Source organism: Drosophila eugracilis, unplaced genomic scaffold (genome assembly GCF_018153835.1).
Source record: "Drosophila eugracilis isolate 14026-0451.02 unplaced genomic scaffold, ASM1815383v1 contig_90, whole genome shotgun sequence".
Classification (NCBI taxonomy): domain Eukaryota; kingdom Metazoa; phylum Arthropoda; class Insecta; order Diptera; family Drosophilidae; genus Drosophila; species Drosophila eugracilis.
In genome coordinates this window covers 2711874-2728297 of record NW_024573812.1, presented here as the reverse complement: position 1 = coordinate 2728297, position 16424 = coordinate 2711874, and the positions used below count along the sequence as shown (strand labels likewise).

Below are 16424 nucleotides of genomic sequence, written 5' to 3'. Positions count from 1 at the left end.
TAACTTTTCATACGATAGTTTTGAAATTTAATTTTAAGGTAAATGACTGAATATGGGCGATTTATCCGATAAAATTTTAATGTTAAAAGAATTTACTTTTTAGGTAAAAGCACAGGATATTAGGTACAGATATTTTTCGTTATTTTCGAAAAAGGTATCTTGTCATCTCGAATTATCTAATGTTGTGGATGCAGCGCAGCTGTTGTAAGTGAATCCGAAAGATACATTTCGGTAGATTTCCCTCCTTGGATTATTTTCTTTCTTCAGTCGCGGTCACACTGCCTAGCCAACAACAACCACAACTCGGTGCCGTTAGAGCTGCGTTTGTTTTCTGCTCCCATTCAGCTGCAAAAAAAAGTGAAAAGCGTTCGGAAAACCAGCAGCATGTGAAGCACAAAAACTTTATGAATTTATATCTCAGTAATAAAGAATAGCTCCCAACGAAAAGTGCGTACAAATCGTGAGTGAAGGTGAAAATAAAATAAAAGAGCTCTGCAATCGAAGAGAAACATTGCTGCAGTTGTTGTGTGCGTGAGTGTGCGTATGTGAGTGTCGCTCTCTGGACGCAATTTCCTTGGCCAAAAGGAAGGGAAGTGGGGCAGGAGAATCCCGAATCCCCCGTATCCGAAACCGAATCCGGAGCATCCGAAATAGCGCAACGAGGTGAGTGAAACTGCAACTGCAACTGCAAACTGCGAATGCAGCATGCAATTCAGAGCAGAGAAAAAAGAACACCAATTAGCCCTGTCTGCCGCGAACCGAAAAAAGGCAAAAAATACAACAAGAAAATCGATTTTCCTGAACTTACAATTTTCTCCGCCTCACTGGGCAAAAATGTTGGGGCGAAATGGAGCTTGGGGAGCCGGCTGCGGCACCATAAAGTATACATAAATTGAATTTCGAAACACGGAAGCGGAATGGCTGCACTGAAAGAAAAACTGGTACAATATTTTAGGTTCTTTAAGGATTTTATAAATGAAACACAAATTTCCAATCGTAAAAGTACGCATTCAATAAAGGAGAAAATTTGGCATTCAATATGAATTTTTAAACTCATATATTTAAATAGCTGAAAAAATTATATATATAAAGGGTGCATTTGAACCGAAGCTTTTGTTACTAATAAAAAACGCTCTATTCTTAAGAGTTTTAAAACATTTTTGTTAAACAAAAGCTAAAAAGCAAGAACGAGAGCTTTACAGTTCATTTTCCATTTAAAATTTGGTTCAGTGTGAAAAAAGGGGGTGGGGGACACAAAATGGGAGGCTGCACACGGTTGTTGTTCTTGTTTTGTTTGCTGGTGTTGATGGTGATGGAAATACTTGCATATGTAGGTTGGTGTGCGTTCTGGGGAGAGAGAGATGGAAAAATTGAAAAATCTGACCAGGACATCAGACTTTTGGGCCAGTTGTCATGGCCACAGCACTTAACAAATGATTTTAGCGGCCACTTTTTCCGGATGCGAATGGGGCAGCTGTCACTCTGTTCGCCGTTTTCCTATTCTTTATTCTCCACCTCCTCCTCTGACTTCATCTGTCTGCCCCTTTCTATATATTTCTTTCCCCCTGTCCTACTATGGGTGTGTGTGAGTGTGCGTATTTTGATGACGGCACTCAGTTTCCGCCCGCACTGTGATTTTCGGTCATATGCGGCACCAATATTCCAGGACAGTGGAATTTGGGCTGAGTGAACCCATTGCACTTACATATGTAATTTTTGTTCAGATAAATAATAATCTTAAAAACTTTATATTTATCAGGAAAAAACTGTTATAAAAATAAATAGACCATCAAACGACGCACAAGTAAAATATAGCTACATTTCATGTTTGCCGGTATTCTAAAGTTTTTCATTTATTGAGTGCATACTGTAGAAAATCCCCAGCATTACCACTCACTTTTTGGCACTCTTTTGCGGATGCTGCGTACGCAAAAAGGGGACAACGGCTGTTCTAAGAGGACTAGATGTTTCCTTTTCACTTCCGCCTGCACCCCTAAATTATGTGTCTCTGTGTTAGTGAGATTGTATATGTATGTGTGTGAGTGGCGGTTCGCGTGTGTGTGTGGGCCAACAAAATTACTTTTACGAGCGTTTAGCATAGGTTGTTGTCCCTTCCTCTTTCTCCGCTTGCTCCTTAGCCACCAGTTTGTTTTATTTTGATGCGTTTTTAATCAGATTGCGTCAATTTGTTGCTGTCCTAATGATGAGGGCGATCGAAAGAGGGAAGTTGGTGGTGTTATGGGTGGTAGCGTGGGAGTGAGCGTCCATTTCCCGGGTTGCGTGTCAAGTGCAGACCCTTTTTCGCCCGGTTTTTTCCACTAATTATAAGAATTTCTGTTTCTGCTACACATCTGGAAGTTGGCAGTCTTTGCGTTTCCAGTTTCAGTAGTCTTTCCTTCTTGTTCTTACATACTTCAAAGTGAAGTTCTTTCTTTTTCTAACTTTCTTTTTCATGCACCCACAGAGTTAACTTTCTAAATTGTCTTTATAATTTGGATTTATGATTTATCTTTATTTCAATATATTTATAAAACAAGGAAACAATAGTGTGATTTAAACCCCATCTCTTATTATCTTAGGCAGATTCTTTATTTTCTATATTTTATACCGATTTCATTCGTGAGTCAGTGTATTGGAAACTTCGATGCTTATCTCCTTATTTCAGTGGCTGCTCTTTTTGCTTTGCGCTTCTCTGTGGCCCGTTAAAGTACAAAAATACTTGGGCCAGGCCAGCCGGAATACGAGTATCGTATCTATCATGGCGGCAGCTGTCCAATTCTCCAACCAGCCGGCACTGGATCGCTATATTTGTTGTTGTTTTGTATCTGTTGTCGTCTTCATCATCAACGCCTTTCTGTGTGTTGTGTGTATGTATGTGCGTGAGAGTGAGTAAGTGCGGCAGTATGTGTTACGGGTTTGAACTTTATGGCATTGCGTTGTTTTATGTTTGTTTTTAGCATTTGCTTATGTTGTTGCCGTTCTGTTGCTGTTGTTGTTTGTGTTGCTGTTGTTTTTGTTTCTTATGTTGTTGTTCTTACTGTAAGCACACACAATTTAACGAAACATCGGCGACAGCAGGCTGAAATACAACAGACGGCATCATTATGCATGCAAGAGATCTTGGAGCGCATTTGATCGCCAACTCCGCACATGGCTCTCAGCAGCAACAACAACAACAAATATTGCAACTCCAACGCCGCCGCCATTTGGCCAAAATGGCGGATGCCCAGCCCTCCTGCTCCTTCACATCTGCCCCCCTTTTTGGGCCCTCAAGTCACCAAGTTTAAAGTATTAGTACCAGACGTGGGCCCCACGCAAAAATATTTTTGCTGTGACTCCACAAACTCACTGCACTGTGAATAAAAATGAGTCGAAACGTTTCGATTTGCCAAAGTGAATACGTCTTGGTGATTTTTAAATTTTCAAATAATATCCATTTCTTGTTTCGTTTCCTCTTAATTTTTTCTAATATTTCAGTCTCAAAGATTTCTTTTCATAATATCTATCGCCTAAAATGTAGTAAGAGACATTTTCCCCAGTGTGGTGCAAAGTACTGGGGTGTGGAGCAATGCCCCCGAACCACTAGGTGCTGCTCCCTTGGTACTTCTTCACCTCCATTCCTTCGACTTGAGGGAACTTCTGGGAACTTCTCCAGTTTCGCTCAAGCAATAATTGCCGCGTGATTTCTAATCAAATTACATTTGACTACAATTACTCCAACTTTGTTGGCATTTAGTTGTTATCCAATTTAGCCGACGTTTTGTCATGGTTTGTTTGTCTTAATTGGAAATCGGATTGCAATCACTCATTCCATCGCTGCTTTGGACAAAATTCAACCCACTTCAATTATGCATATCACCAAATTGGTCTTCATCATCATCATCATCGTCATAGCCTAATTACACTCAATTAAACTCTATGAATTACCGATATATGGGCGCATCTGTGTCAGTGGCTGCAACTGCCATGGCAAACCCCACTCCATCACCCCCATCGCACCCGTTTTACTGGCCCCCAGTGCATCGTTGACGCTGGGATTTGGAATCGGCTTAACACCTTTTTTGGGCCCGCTTTCCACGGATCATTGGGCTCTTGGGCAATGCGCCGGAAATTGGGTTACACCTCAGTTGCCAGTTGCCAGTTGGCCACCTTAATGATTTTCTTGTTGTTTTTTCATACCCAAGCTCATAGCCAAGCAAACGGTCTCCCGCTTATCGGATATGCATATCAGTTGGCTAACTGTAAGGCCCGCCTCGGTTGTCATATCATTTCAGTTTTTTTTTTTTTTGGCGACAGAAGCACTATCTGAGAAAGCCATGCTAATGCTCACCATGTGTCGCACTTCCAGTTCATTCTTCAACTTGGTATTATTTACACAGAAGAAACGCATAAAGAAGACTGGAGAATAAAGTCATAAGATCTACGCATGACATCATAGATAGTTGGGAAATCGGTTAGATAGGTTTTCAGAATTTGGGTGATTCTAGGTATTTGGATGGTTGCGTAATGAAGTCGTAAGATTAATTTATACGTGTTAAAAGATCAGTTAAACTATCCCAAAGAAAGGTTTGTGGATAATGGCCATAAGATAAATATTTTACAGATAAATAAAACAGAAAAAGATAACGCTGAGTAATCTATTAGATAGCCATTAAATTTGAACATTTCAGTTCCAGTTTCTAAGATAATTAACTATATTGTAAAAAATCCAATTTATCTTTAAGTTCCAGCTGTTTTTGTTTATCGTTCAATTCAAAAAACAACAAACAACTTTAATAAAACAGTTTTTCAAATAGAACGATTTGATTTCCATTTGGGCCTCCTCCATTTACTATAATTGATTTCCGAAATTCGGGAGAATCCCGAATCTTAATTGTTTTTAGTCAGAAACAAAAGATGATTAAGAAGCTGAAAATAAAATGTGATACCAATTAAATCAGATTGGGAATTTTACAAAATGAGTCATAGAGAGCATCTGAAGATGGTTTTAAAAACTTTTGGCAAAAATTTTATTCTCTTTAATCACAAAAATATCTTTAAATCTTGCTCTTTATTAAATCTTTACATCTTTTGACTTTGTTTATCATTAAATCTAAGGCAGAATAAACAATGTACGGAAAAGTTTTTTCAGACAGATCGTTTTTCTTTTCATTTTGGGTATAACTTTTTTTTTGCTGAAGTCATTATAAAATACATTTTTCTGGCTGTTCGTTTTGAGTGTTGAATTTTATTTTCCGTTTTTTTCTGTTTTGAAAACCAGAATGCGACACGCCTTTCGTGACCAGCCCAGATATCCCATTGCATTGGATTCCATTGGGCCGGACCCAAAAACAAAAAACTCATAGCCAATGCGTGGCGATGATTGAGGAGAGTCGAGAGACTTTGGGCTATTTTTGGTAATTGCATGGCCTGCTTTCCACTGTGTAGAGTTTGGCTTTTTTGTGCTCCCCAAAAACCAAAACCCAATCCCAACCCCCACCCGAATTTTCAGTCTTTCGGTTATTCGGTTCCAGTTCACTGACTATGCGTGCAACAAAGCATATTTTCAATAAGACTATTTCCAACGACAAGATTGTGGGTCAAACGCCGGCGAACATGTGTGTACATAAAATTCATACTCATGTGTATGGGTATATATGTATATATATATATAATGTGTATAACAATTTTTCAATCGGGCAGCATCATAAACAAAATACAAGCGGCAAGTAATCCATTAGTCCAATGCTGGCCATCACCATCTCCATTGGCAATCCATCCCCCCCAAGACCACATCATCATTGGAATTGTGCGCCCAGTGCGGCGAATCAAATTAATTAAAACTGCCCGAAGGGGGTTCCCTTTTGGGTGGATCAAAGGGGTGTGTGCTGTGAACTGCTGGTGAAAGAAAGCAAAGGAAAGCAAGCTCCAGAACAGTGGAACAATTGCGGTTTATTATTTCACAAGAAACCCAACTGAATTAATACGTGAAAGATGAAAACATACAGAAGACAACATTGAAAGCTAATTGAAGATGAAATACTCTTATTGTTCCAAAGTGGAACATAAAGAGTATGGGTTGTAGGAATTAAGATAGCCGGTTTACATCATGAGTCAGCAAAGGTCAATTCTACACATGAGTTGATTTGAACAAAGTCTTTGATCTGAAGTGTTCAATGTGGGAAGAATATATCACATATCAGAAGTATGCATATAGTTGTTATTGTTAAAAGTTTTTTTCTAGTTTATTTAACATTTCTAACCATTAAAATAAATTGTATTCCACAATTTTTAAGCTATTTATAGGCCTGCTATCTTATCAATATAAAGAACATTGCCCTAGGCCATAGATTCTCAATTGCTGATAAAATTAGGAGCAAAGTATAGTTGTATCCCCGAATTTCATTTAACAAAGTCAGGAAACACAAAATATAACATCTTCGGACAGCTTTTATACGGCTTCAGTGCCAAAAAAAAAAAACCATAAAAAGTTGGTTTACCAAATAAATACACGCAAGATCGTGGGCTTCAATGAGTAATGCCTGTGGATGCAGTGAAAATGAATATAAATTTCTTTATGCGGTCGCAGCATTTTGTGATAAAAGAATTTCTTTGTTGCACTTGCCGCCGCTGCAGAGCCAACATCTTTTGTGTCACGTAGTTGGATGATAAAGATGATGCAGCAGTGGAAGCCACCTTGTGCATGTGTGTGTGTTAACCAAGGCTAATTGAACTGAACCGAGCTGGGGGCAACCTCTGAGATAATTAATTGCCCGCGGCAAGAGCTGAAACGAGTGGCTGCGATAGGAGAGGGCAACGCAAAGTGCCGGCTCTAAATGTAGGCCTCTTCTCTAATCACATTAATGCCACAACAATGACGGCGATATATATATAAAAGTCGGCCCACTTGAAAAGCCTTCGATGCGTGGGCAGTGGCTTGACACTGGGAGAAAAGGGTTCTAAAGATAGTTGAGCCAGCTCTTGATTAGAGACTAGCTTTTAAATTAATCTACTAAAGTCTCTTAATGAACCGAAAAGCCAAACCTTTGGGAGTATTCCTTAATTCATTCCTCTTGGTATCGAATGTTTCCACCTCTAGTACAAAAGTATATAATTAATCGAATTTGGTGTTAGATTATTTTAAATCACAAAGCGGTTGCATAATTAGTCAAGGCTAGTATTAAGTACAATGTTTATTTTTGTCTAATTTAAACTTAGAGATAAGAATATATATATTTTATTTAAAATTTTGAACCGGATGTTGTGATTTTGCATCTGATATGGGTTTTTCCCCAGTGCAGTATCATCAACCACATCTTCATCCTAGGTATCATTATGGGCTCTCGTCTATATTGTTCTTATACCTTTATTAGTTTGCCTTTGTGCCGGCTCGATTTATGTGCTGACCCTCGACCCCACTGGCGGCTCCAGTGAACCACTGAACCACCATGGTTGGCTATTCCAGTGGATCGCAACTGAGTTTATGTGTGTGCTCGGCACTCGACTCTCTTATCTGAGCCGATGCATTCAGCAAACTGAAACAACAACAGAAAAACTTGTTTTGTGTACTGCCTGTTAAGTTATGTTCTCTCATTTCTCCAGCACCCACAACACGCCTCCACCTCTTTCTGCCCTTCTCCATGGCTGGTTCTTTGGTTTTTGCATTTGGCGCAATGCTAATTCATTTGCATACCCAGCAAATATAGTCGGTCCGAAGCCGCCTCATTCTCATTCATGCCAAAGAGCAAGGAGAAAAAGAAGGGGAGTAGGAGGTGTTCATGGGGTATAACGAACGACTGATGGCCCCGGCATGCTTGGCTGCATTTTAAGTTCATATACGGATGGCACACATATAGGGAGAAGAAGAACCGTCTGTATCGGTGGCATATTGCCGCTTGACACTTGGGCCGCCATCAGTTCCTCCTCCTGCTCATCCTCCTCCTCCTCCCCGTCTTTTTCCCTTTTCCCATTTCTCATTTGCTATTCCAGCTGAGTCTCCACGGACGGAGGTCTTCAATTAAATTTAACTAGAAAGCAGGCACAACACACACAGAAATACAAAGTCGATGGAAAAACAAATGATATTTTAGTTGCGCATGCATAAGCAATTATAATTTCCATTATTTATGGCATTCAATAACTCTCGTCGGCGTAGACGGTGTGTGAAGAAGGCATTCCTTTGATATATAGATTTCACAGCGACAAACCCTGTTTTGCATCGCACATTTAATGCCTCAATTAAGGCATTCCCATGCACTCCATTTTCCGCTGCACTTTATTTTCTTCTTTTTTTTTTATTTTTTTTATTGCAAGTCACAAACGTTAACCCCATTCGCCAGACGGAATGCTGCAAATTGTGCAATACTGTGCTCCAATTTTTCGTCCCAACACATGGTCGCCTCATTTAACCCGTCCAAAAGGGGGAGAAGTGCGTGGACATAGATAATGCCTGCGTTGAATGATTATCGAAGAAGAGTTATTTGGGGAGTGGTTGACGAAGGGCTATAAATAGAAGTCGATGATAAGCCGACAAGCTTTAGGAAAATGAAAATCGTAAATGGAGGGATGCATGCTCAATGAGGGATTAACAAATTTATGGGAATTACTCCATGAAGTGGACCGACATGAAAGGGGAATACTGATTCAAATTTGATGTGCACAAACTTCTGAACAGAGCTGGCATTGTTCTATGGGTGGGATAATTGAATGGGAAGCTGTTATTATAATTCCATAAATAATTCAGGAAATTTGTTTGAATAAGCTATTCAAAATTAGAGTAGATAATTCATAATCAAATGGCAATTGTCTCCCTAAAAAGTTTTCTCCTTTCACATAGCAGTTCCATAATTAAATGCCCCTTTTCTCTCAAGTCGAACTTTCCATTTTCATTCGTTTTCATTGGTATCTCTGTCCAATTACCAAAAAGATCATGTGCATCACGTTAATCAAGCGTTAATTTTCCCCTCAAATACAGGAAAAACAACAACACTTAACAGTTGTTTATGTTAATTACTTATGGGGAGGAAAAGTTGCAGCAATAAACACACAAATGCTTGAAGCTCGCAGTTCGGAGCTCAAATTGGGTTTTGGGTCACCGAACTCAGTCGACAATTAATTAGCATAGACCATGTAGCATACGTATTCCAGTGCATATGTGTGTGTGTGCGGTGGCACCCTCCTCTCGAAGACCTTGCACCATAAAATATGTCTAATAATTTCCCATAAATTCCACTTGCAGATGGTGAAGGCGATGACGACGAAGCCGCTGCTAACGAACAAGATGATGTAAAAGCCATATCGCCATATCCCCTTTCTCTTCTCTCCAAACGAAAGCGAAATCCCAGCTGGGAAACTCTAACTACTATAACCGAACCAGAAACCAAAACCCACGACAGCCGCTTTGGATTTCGTTGGACTGAAATCGAAACTGCATTCTTTCGACTCATATTTAGTTTTTTTTTTTACTATAATACCGACACATATCGCGGACGGAATCAAAAATGAGATTGCCGCGGTGCTTATCGGCCAGTGGGAACCTACCGCTGCTCTTCCTCCTGGCCACCATCGCTCTGGTTCTTGCCGAGCGGGACTTCAATGTCAACGATTCCCAGGTGAGTAATTTCTAATGTGGGTCAGTTTGAATCAAATTTGTTTCCCTCGCAACTGAAAAATATGTATTGTTTTGATTGATGAATTATGGGCTTTTTATAAAGTCGCCATTCTTGAGATTAGATTGCCGCCGCGATAAGGAACGTAAATAGTTTTCGTCTATTTAAAATATTTTCCTTACTTTTCCACTTTCATTAAAGAGAAAATTAAACTTCAAAATTGCAAAAGCTATTAATATTTTAAAGGAATATCATTTACAAGATTAGATAGAGATTAATAAAACTAAATCCCTAATAAATTCTCTATCCTTTTCCTTTCAAGGTCCCTGTTATAGAGCCAAAGGATGTACCCGCCTACAAACAGGATCCCTATGTTACGGAGTTGATGAGCTGCCAAAATACTCAAAGCGAGATTGTGCTTTCGCTTTTGCTGAAAAAACACGACTGGAGTGAGCTTACAGCCACAAAGCGAGCTCATGTCCAAGCCAAGTTGGCCAAGTTCTTTGCCATACCCAAGGTTAGCTAAGGGATTAAAGAGTCTATTTATAGGAAAGCTTTAAGGTTTTGGTTTTTATAGGAATTCATTTCCCTGGATTCTGTGTCTAAGCGGGAACTGCGTTCCATGCACAAATTGGCAATGAGAAAAGGAGGCAAGGGCAACAAGAACATCGAGACCCTCAATCGCCGATTAGGACGGGCCAGTTTTATGGTGTGTTTTATATTTTACTTATAAAAATTAAGAAATAGTTTAACATTAAATAATTTCCAAAGATCGGCTGCGGTCCAAGCTACTTTGTGATGGGTGAGCCGATAGCCAAGCAGATTGCCCACCAGATGAAGGATGGCACCATTGGCGCTTTGACGGAGGAGAACTTTGGCCTTTGGTTCATATGGCGAAAGGAATTGAAATCAAGGTTAGAATAAAGGATGTTATATTTTTTAGGCTTATCGAAGGAAAACTGGAATTTATACTGATAGGGTTTATATTTAAAATTGCGAGAACAGGAAATTCTCTTTCTTGGGAAAGCTGATAACTAATCGTTCCTTAACCTCCAGATCCAACCGCAAGCGACGACAGTCAGAGGGTTCTGGTGCTGGTGACGACGATTACGACTATGGAGAGGATGATGAGGAAGTTTCGTAAGTATTATCTGTTCGACCAAATGTGTCACATTGCTAATTCCGGAACTCTTATGTATACTTTTGCATTGAATTGGATGATGCAGTGAGCCCAGTACGGAAGTGCCGCCGGTGACCACACATGCCCATCGTCATCATCACGGAGCGGTAAGTTTCCATGGGCCAATTTGAAGCCATTTCAACATATTTGTTTCGGTTTCTCTGGGTGTTTTCTTTATCTGATATACATACGTTTAAATGAGAATACCTGCGGTTCATACTTGTTGGTTAACCACACACGCTGACATATGTATGTATATTACGTGTATGGATCGCGTTAGACTTACTGTCTAGATTTCGTTTTTGATTTCCGGAAGCCTTTGGTTCTGTTTGTTAATTTTTTTACTGCACTTTGTTAATAACCGCAAATTGGAATAACATCCAAAATAAAAAACACACTACACATGCATCTTAATGGATCACACACCAAAAAGACACTCACATATTTACACTGAAAATAACTATTATTCATCATACGGTGTTTACGTTTTTTCTTCTCTTTTTGCTATCTTCCTCTCGTTCTCTCTCACTCTGTCTGTGTATATCGATCTCATTGTGTTAATGTTATCAACAAAATCAACCAATAAACCAACCAATCAACCAAAAAATATTGTAAAATACGTAAACCAATTCGAAATCGCCTCGAAAACTAACCAACTCGAATCATTCACTGTGACTAACCCAAAAGTCGGAGGTGTCGAAAAAGATAGAATCGCTTGATATCGTCTCTCCGTCGGCTGTTCCCCTGGTTCCGAATGTTGAAGAGGAAATGGAGGAGAGTGTCTCTAAGCTGGAGTCCGTGATCAGCAAGACCATTGAGAACACGAAGAATATCAAGGAGTTGCCTGTTCTGGGCACAGATGACGATGGTGAAGATGAGGAGGAAGTGGAGCTGCAACGTTTGGGAGTTCCTTTGGTGGTTGAGACTCAACCGGAGGAAACTACCAGCACCTCTGCGACCAGAGCCACGGAAACGGTAAAGCACGGTTATTTGGAGGAAAACGGAAATCAGGTGGAATCCGGGCCAGTAGCTGCCATCGATGTAGAGGCATCGGCCACGTCCACGCCTTCGGTGGCCGCCCCCGAAACACAGAAGCCATTCTCACCCTATGATGCCACCTCTTCGGTGTCATCGTCTTCGTCCGTCTCATCCATTGCATCTGGCAACGAAGCTGGAGAAGATTCATCTTCGATGTCGCCCCCTCATCCGCCCCCAGTTGACTCCTCACCCACTGACATGCCCACAGAACTAGACAGCAATGGCCAAACTACTTCTGCTTCATCATCATCCTCAGCAACTCCATCCGCATCAGCTTCATCATCATCTTCATCATCATCTCCATCACAAGCCACTCAACCGACAACAACAACAACATCATCATCAACAAGCACAACAGCAACAATCTCAACAACAACAGCAACATCAACAGCAACAACAACTACAACAACAACACTGTCTGAATCGCCAAAGGTAATGATGTCGCTTCTCTGTGTGTGTGTTTGTGCACATGAACGAGTGTCCTTTTGCCTCGCCGTTGTGTGTGTGTGCGTGTCTCATGTCCTTATGTCCCTCGTTGTCACATGTAAAACGTTCTCTTCCACCTCCATTTGGCGCTTTATGTCAGGAGTTAGTTTAGCTTACTCTCTTTACATACATATATATTGATATTGTGTTTTATTGCCTTTGTCCTGTGTAAATGTAGCCTCTCATAAAAAAGCCAAACTCCACAAAACATGACTAGACATTTATGTAGCTGCCGTAAAAGATTTCAGTGGAGTTGGGCTGGTATAAAACATAAATGTTAGCTGACTATAGATAGCAAATAGTTATAAAGATAAGTGTACATACTTTTTGTATAGCTGCAGTTAGTTTTTTTGTGAAGAAAAATGGTTGTGGAGAATAGAAGGATGCAGTCCTTTTTTGTATATATCCTAACATATTGTGTGGTATACCGTAGTAATCAAAAGAAATTGTATAATAGTAGACATAGCTTATCTGATAAGATGATAGTGTTTGAGTTGCCCAGGGACTGAATAGTTGCTTCAGCTTGCCTCGACCCCAAACCCTCTTTCCGCCTCCTGAGAAAACCCTACTCATTTTTGTTACCAATTAAACACCAAAAAAGCAGCCAAATACTATGCTTAATGAGCTCGAGCTGAGCACCTTGCTGCCCTTCGACGATTTTGAGGGCACAACAACGCCAACTGGCATTGTAATTGCAAGCACAGCAGCTACAGCTACAGCTACAGCAACCGCAGCAGCAGCAGCAGAAGCAACCGCAACAGCAACAACTGCAACTGCAACATCAGCAGGCGAAAGCGAATTTCATGTAGAGTCCACAACGCACCGCACGATTAGCTCTAAGGTGAAATCTCGCAATCGCAATTGCAAACGCAATCGCATTCGCAATTTAGATGTTAAGCCATAGATTTGCACCTTCAACCCGCTCTTAAAACCTATTCTACTACTCCGGCTCTCTTTACCACCAACTAACCCGATTGTCTCACCGTTTATCCCGAATCCAATTAGGGGAAATTGCTTCCAGCCAAATGCACTTAGCATGTAAGGGCAGGCAATTAGCGAACCAGAGCTCCTGCATGAGGTCCTTGGTAATTGCATGTCCACTATGGAGCACCTTGTATACGTATTGGTTGTACTAACACTAACAACTCTAACACACACACACTCTGCCTGCCTCCTTAGCCGATGACTTTTGCAGCATGACACTTAGCCAGCCATCTGTCGCCAATTAGCCATCTCACTGTTAATGATTTTGCTGTAATTCCCAGGAAGGAGAACCCGATGCCATCAGCAGCGGCAGCAACAACAATAGTCTGGCCAATAATAATGAGGTAACATCATCCATATTCCCCTGACAACTCAGGAATTTTCACTAATAGTATTAAATTCTCTTTGCCAACACAGCTGTCGACGCCAGCCACGCCCACATCTTCCCAGGCCACGACCACGCCATCTACTCCGGAGTCGAGCAGCAGCAGCACCTTCGTCTCCACCGACTATATCGAGCCGGCTCAAGAGAATAGTCCGCCCATCATTAAGACGCGCCTACAGAAGCTGGCAGTCACATCGGGCAAGGCCTTTAACTTCCATGTTCTCCCGGACACGTTTTATGATGCTGAGGATCAGGGTAATCTCCGTCTGGCACTCACCGATAAGGATGGTCACGAGTTGAAGGCCAACTCTTGGCTGCAGTTCAATGCCGACAAGAGGGAGCTTTATGGCCTGTAAGTAGATTGCTTAGGGAAATCAATAAATACTTAAAATCATCTTGACTTTTTAGACCTTTGGACGACACGGTGTCCCGTTGGCAATACCGTCTGTCGGCCACGGATTCGGGCAACGTAAGCGTCACGGAAACAGTCGAGATTAGTGTGCAGCAGCATCGGGCAGTGAGAACTATTAACCATGAGATCAGCATTGCTGTCCGGATCAACGAGAAGCTTGGACACAACATTGACTGGCAGCTGAAACTTATCAATGCAGTGGCCAGGACTTTAGATGACTCCAGTAACTCGGCAGTGGTGGTGCGCGAAATTCGTCAGACGCCGCATGATCCCCACAGCGCCACCTTTGTCTACTTCAACGAGACACTGCCTACCAGTGAGTGCCCCGAAAAGGAACTACACAACATTGTTGGGCGATTGGATGCCCAGAGACTGAGCGATTTGGTGCAGCCACTGTTGGGAATCAAGTCTATATCCGGACAGCTGATCGGATCCTGCCAGAAGGATCTCACCCAGGTGAAGCCCACGCAACACATGGCCAAGAACGTGCCGCCAATGCCACGAAATCAGGTGGATCGCGTGAACGCCAGCTTGGGACAGCTGCTGATATACAAAGTGCCGGCGGATACCTTCTATGATGCCAACGACAATCAACTAACTCTTACTTTGAAAACCAGGGACCACCTTGAACTGAACCCACGACACTGGCTGCAGTTCGACTCCAAGAACGAAGAGTTCTACGGCATTCCGAAGAGTGGAGATATTGGTTCCGAGGAATATCTGCTGGTGGCCGAGGATAGCGGTGGCTTGAGTGCCCATGATGCTCTGGTCGTTGTGGTCAGTCCTGCACCCAAACGTGACTTTGGGTACTTTTTCAAGGCCTATCTGTCCATCAAGCATGAGAGATTCAACGCCGAATTGCAGCGAAAGTTTGTGGAGCGTGTAGCAAAGCTGAATGGTGATGCTAACACTAGTCAGATCCAGATCCGCTCTATAACTACACACCATGACTCCGATGGTACCATAGTGAACTTCTACAATACGACGCTATACAAGAAGCACAACAGCTGCCGGGAGAAGGAGGTGACCGCAACCAGGAGCATCTACCTGAACGGTGATCATAGCTTGAGAGAGTCAGCCAAGCGGGCTTTGGGCCCCGAGCTAAACCTAACCAACTTTACGGTGGTGCCCTTTAGCAGTTGTCATCGTAAGGATTGTTTGTAAATCATCTTAGAGATACTTTCTGAAGATTACTAACATTACAGATACCGAGAACATAGACACCAATCAGCTTGATTATATACCTAGTCGTCCCGAGGAACCTGCCCATAAGTCCTCTTTCGGCGAGGATTACATGATTACGTTCGTACTGCCAATCGTGATCATTGTTGTAATGCTTGTGATTGCCTCAATCATTGCCTGTTGCCTTCACTGGTGTCGCCATAGAAGCGGCAAAATGGAGCTAGGTAGGCTGACTGTCGAGACTCAATTTAAATGAAAATCACCAACATAATGGATCTTTCGATTTGCTTTCTAGGCGATGAAGAGGAGCGCAAATCCTTCCGTGCCAAGGGTATTCCCGTCATCTTCCAGGACGAGTACGAGGAAAAACCAGAGATTGGCAACAAGAGTCCTGTAATCCTTAAGGACGAGAAGCCCCCTTTGCTGCCACCGTCCTACAATACCTCAAATATGAATGGTGCGTCCACATCGATCAGTGTTATTTATGAAATGCTAATTTTGTAATTTTGTTTTTCAGGTGACAACGATGTGGATGATTATGTGCCACCGCCATCGGTGGTCGTAGGCGGTCGGGAGGTGCGAGGAAAGTCGCCAGCCACGCCATCCTACCGCAAACCTCCGCCATACGTGTCGCCATAAATCAGTGTCAAGAGCAGCAGCTAAGCAGCAACCCAGAAAGGAAGCAACAGCAACAATAATAACAATCGCATCGTATTAACCACACAATCTATATAGATATATATATATATATTTAACCGATTTGGCACAAGTTATATGCAACTAAGCAAACTCTTTTGTATATATCCAAGTGCAAATTGGTTTCTTTGGACATTGTATTCGAATTGAGGGGAAAGTCGATCCCAACCGAGAAGTATTCGCCAAGTCGATGGGAGTTTTTTTGGATAACGTTTTGTATTAGCCGAGAACGGAGAAACAATCAATGAAGGATTTAAGTGCTAAAAACTGGCAAACATACACACTTTAAGCTTATCGAGAATCACTAACACAAAACGATGAACTAAGCTGCATATTATTTATTTAGTATGTACTCTAATTTATATGACAACCACGCGAACACAAAAACCCATCCACAAGGACACAAAAGGAGTTTAGTAGGCAAGCATTAGAGCTTGAAAAACACACACACACACAAGCCCATTTTATTAAGCA

General features: G+C 41.6%; 1 protein-coding gene across 4 annotated transcripts; it reads left to right on the top strand.

Moving 5' to 3' along the window:
- The first annotated feature begins 251 nt into the window (after nt 1-251).
- Nucleotides 252-16020, top strand: LOC108112910. 4 transcript variants are annotated; one of them, XM_017223279.2, is made up of 15 exons: nt 252-663; nt 9218-9590; nt 9910-10104; nt 10165-10296; nt 10359-10501; nt 10644-10727; nt 10814-10874; nt 11455-12237; nt 12896-13132; nt 13557-13619; nt 13693-14012; nt 14069-15219; nt 15278-15478; nt 15550-15711; nt 15772-16020. In XM_017223279.2, the coding sequence occupies exons 2-15, from the start codon at nt 9480-9482 to the stop codon at nt 15891-15893; spliced, it is 3765 nt and encodes a 1254-aa protein (XP_017078768.1). In that variant the 5' UTR covers nt 252-663; nt 9218-9479; the 3' UTR covers nt 15894-16020. The 4 variants fall into 4 exon arrangements, with proteins under 4 accessions (XP_017078768.1, XP_017078766.1, XP_017078769.1 ...); XM_017223277.2 differs by having other exon boundaries at nt 12893-13132; XM_017223280.2 differs by lacking the exon at nt 12896-13132 and having other exon boundaries at nt 253-663.
- Nucleotides 16021-16424: the final 404 nt, after the last annotated feature.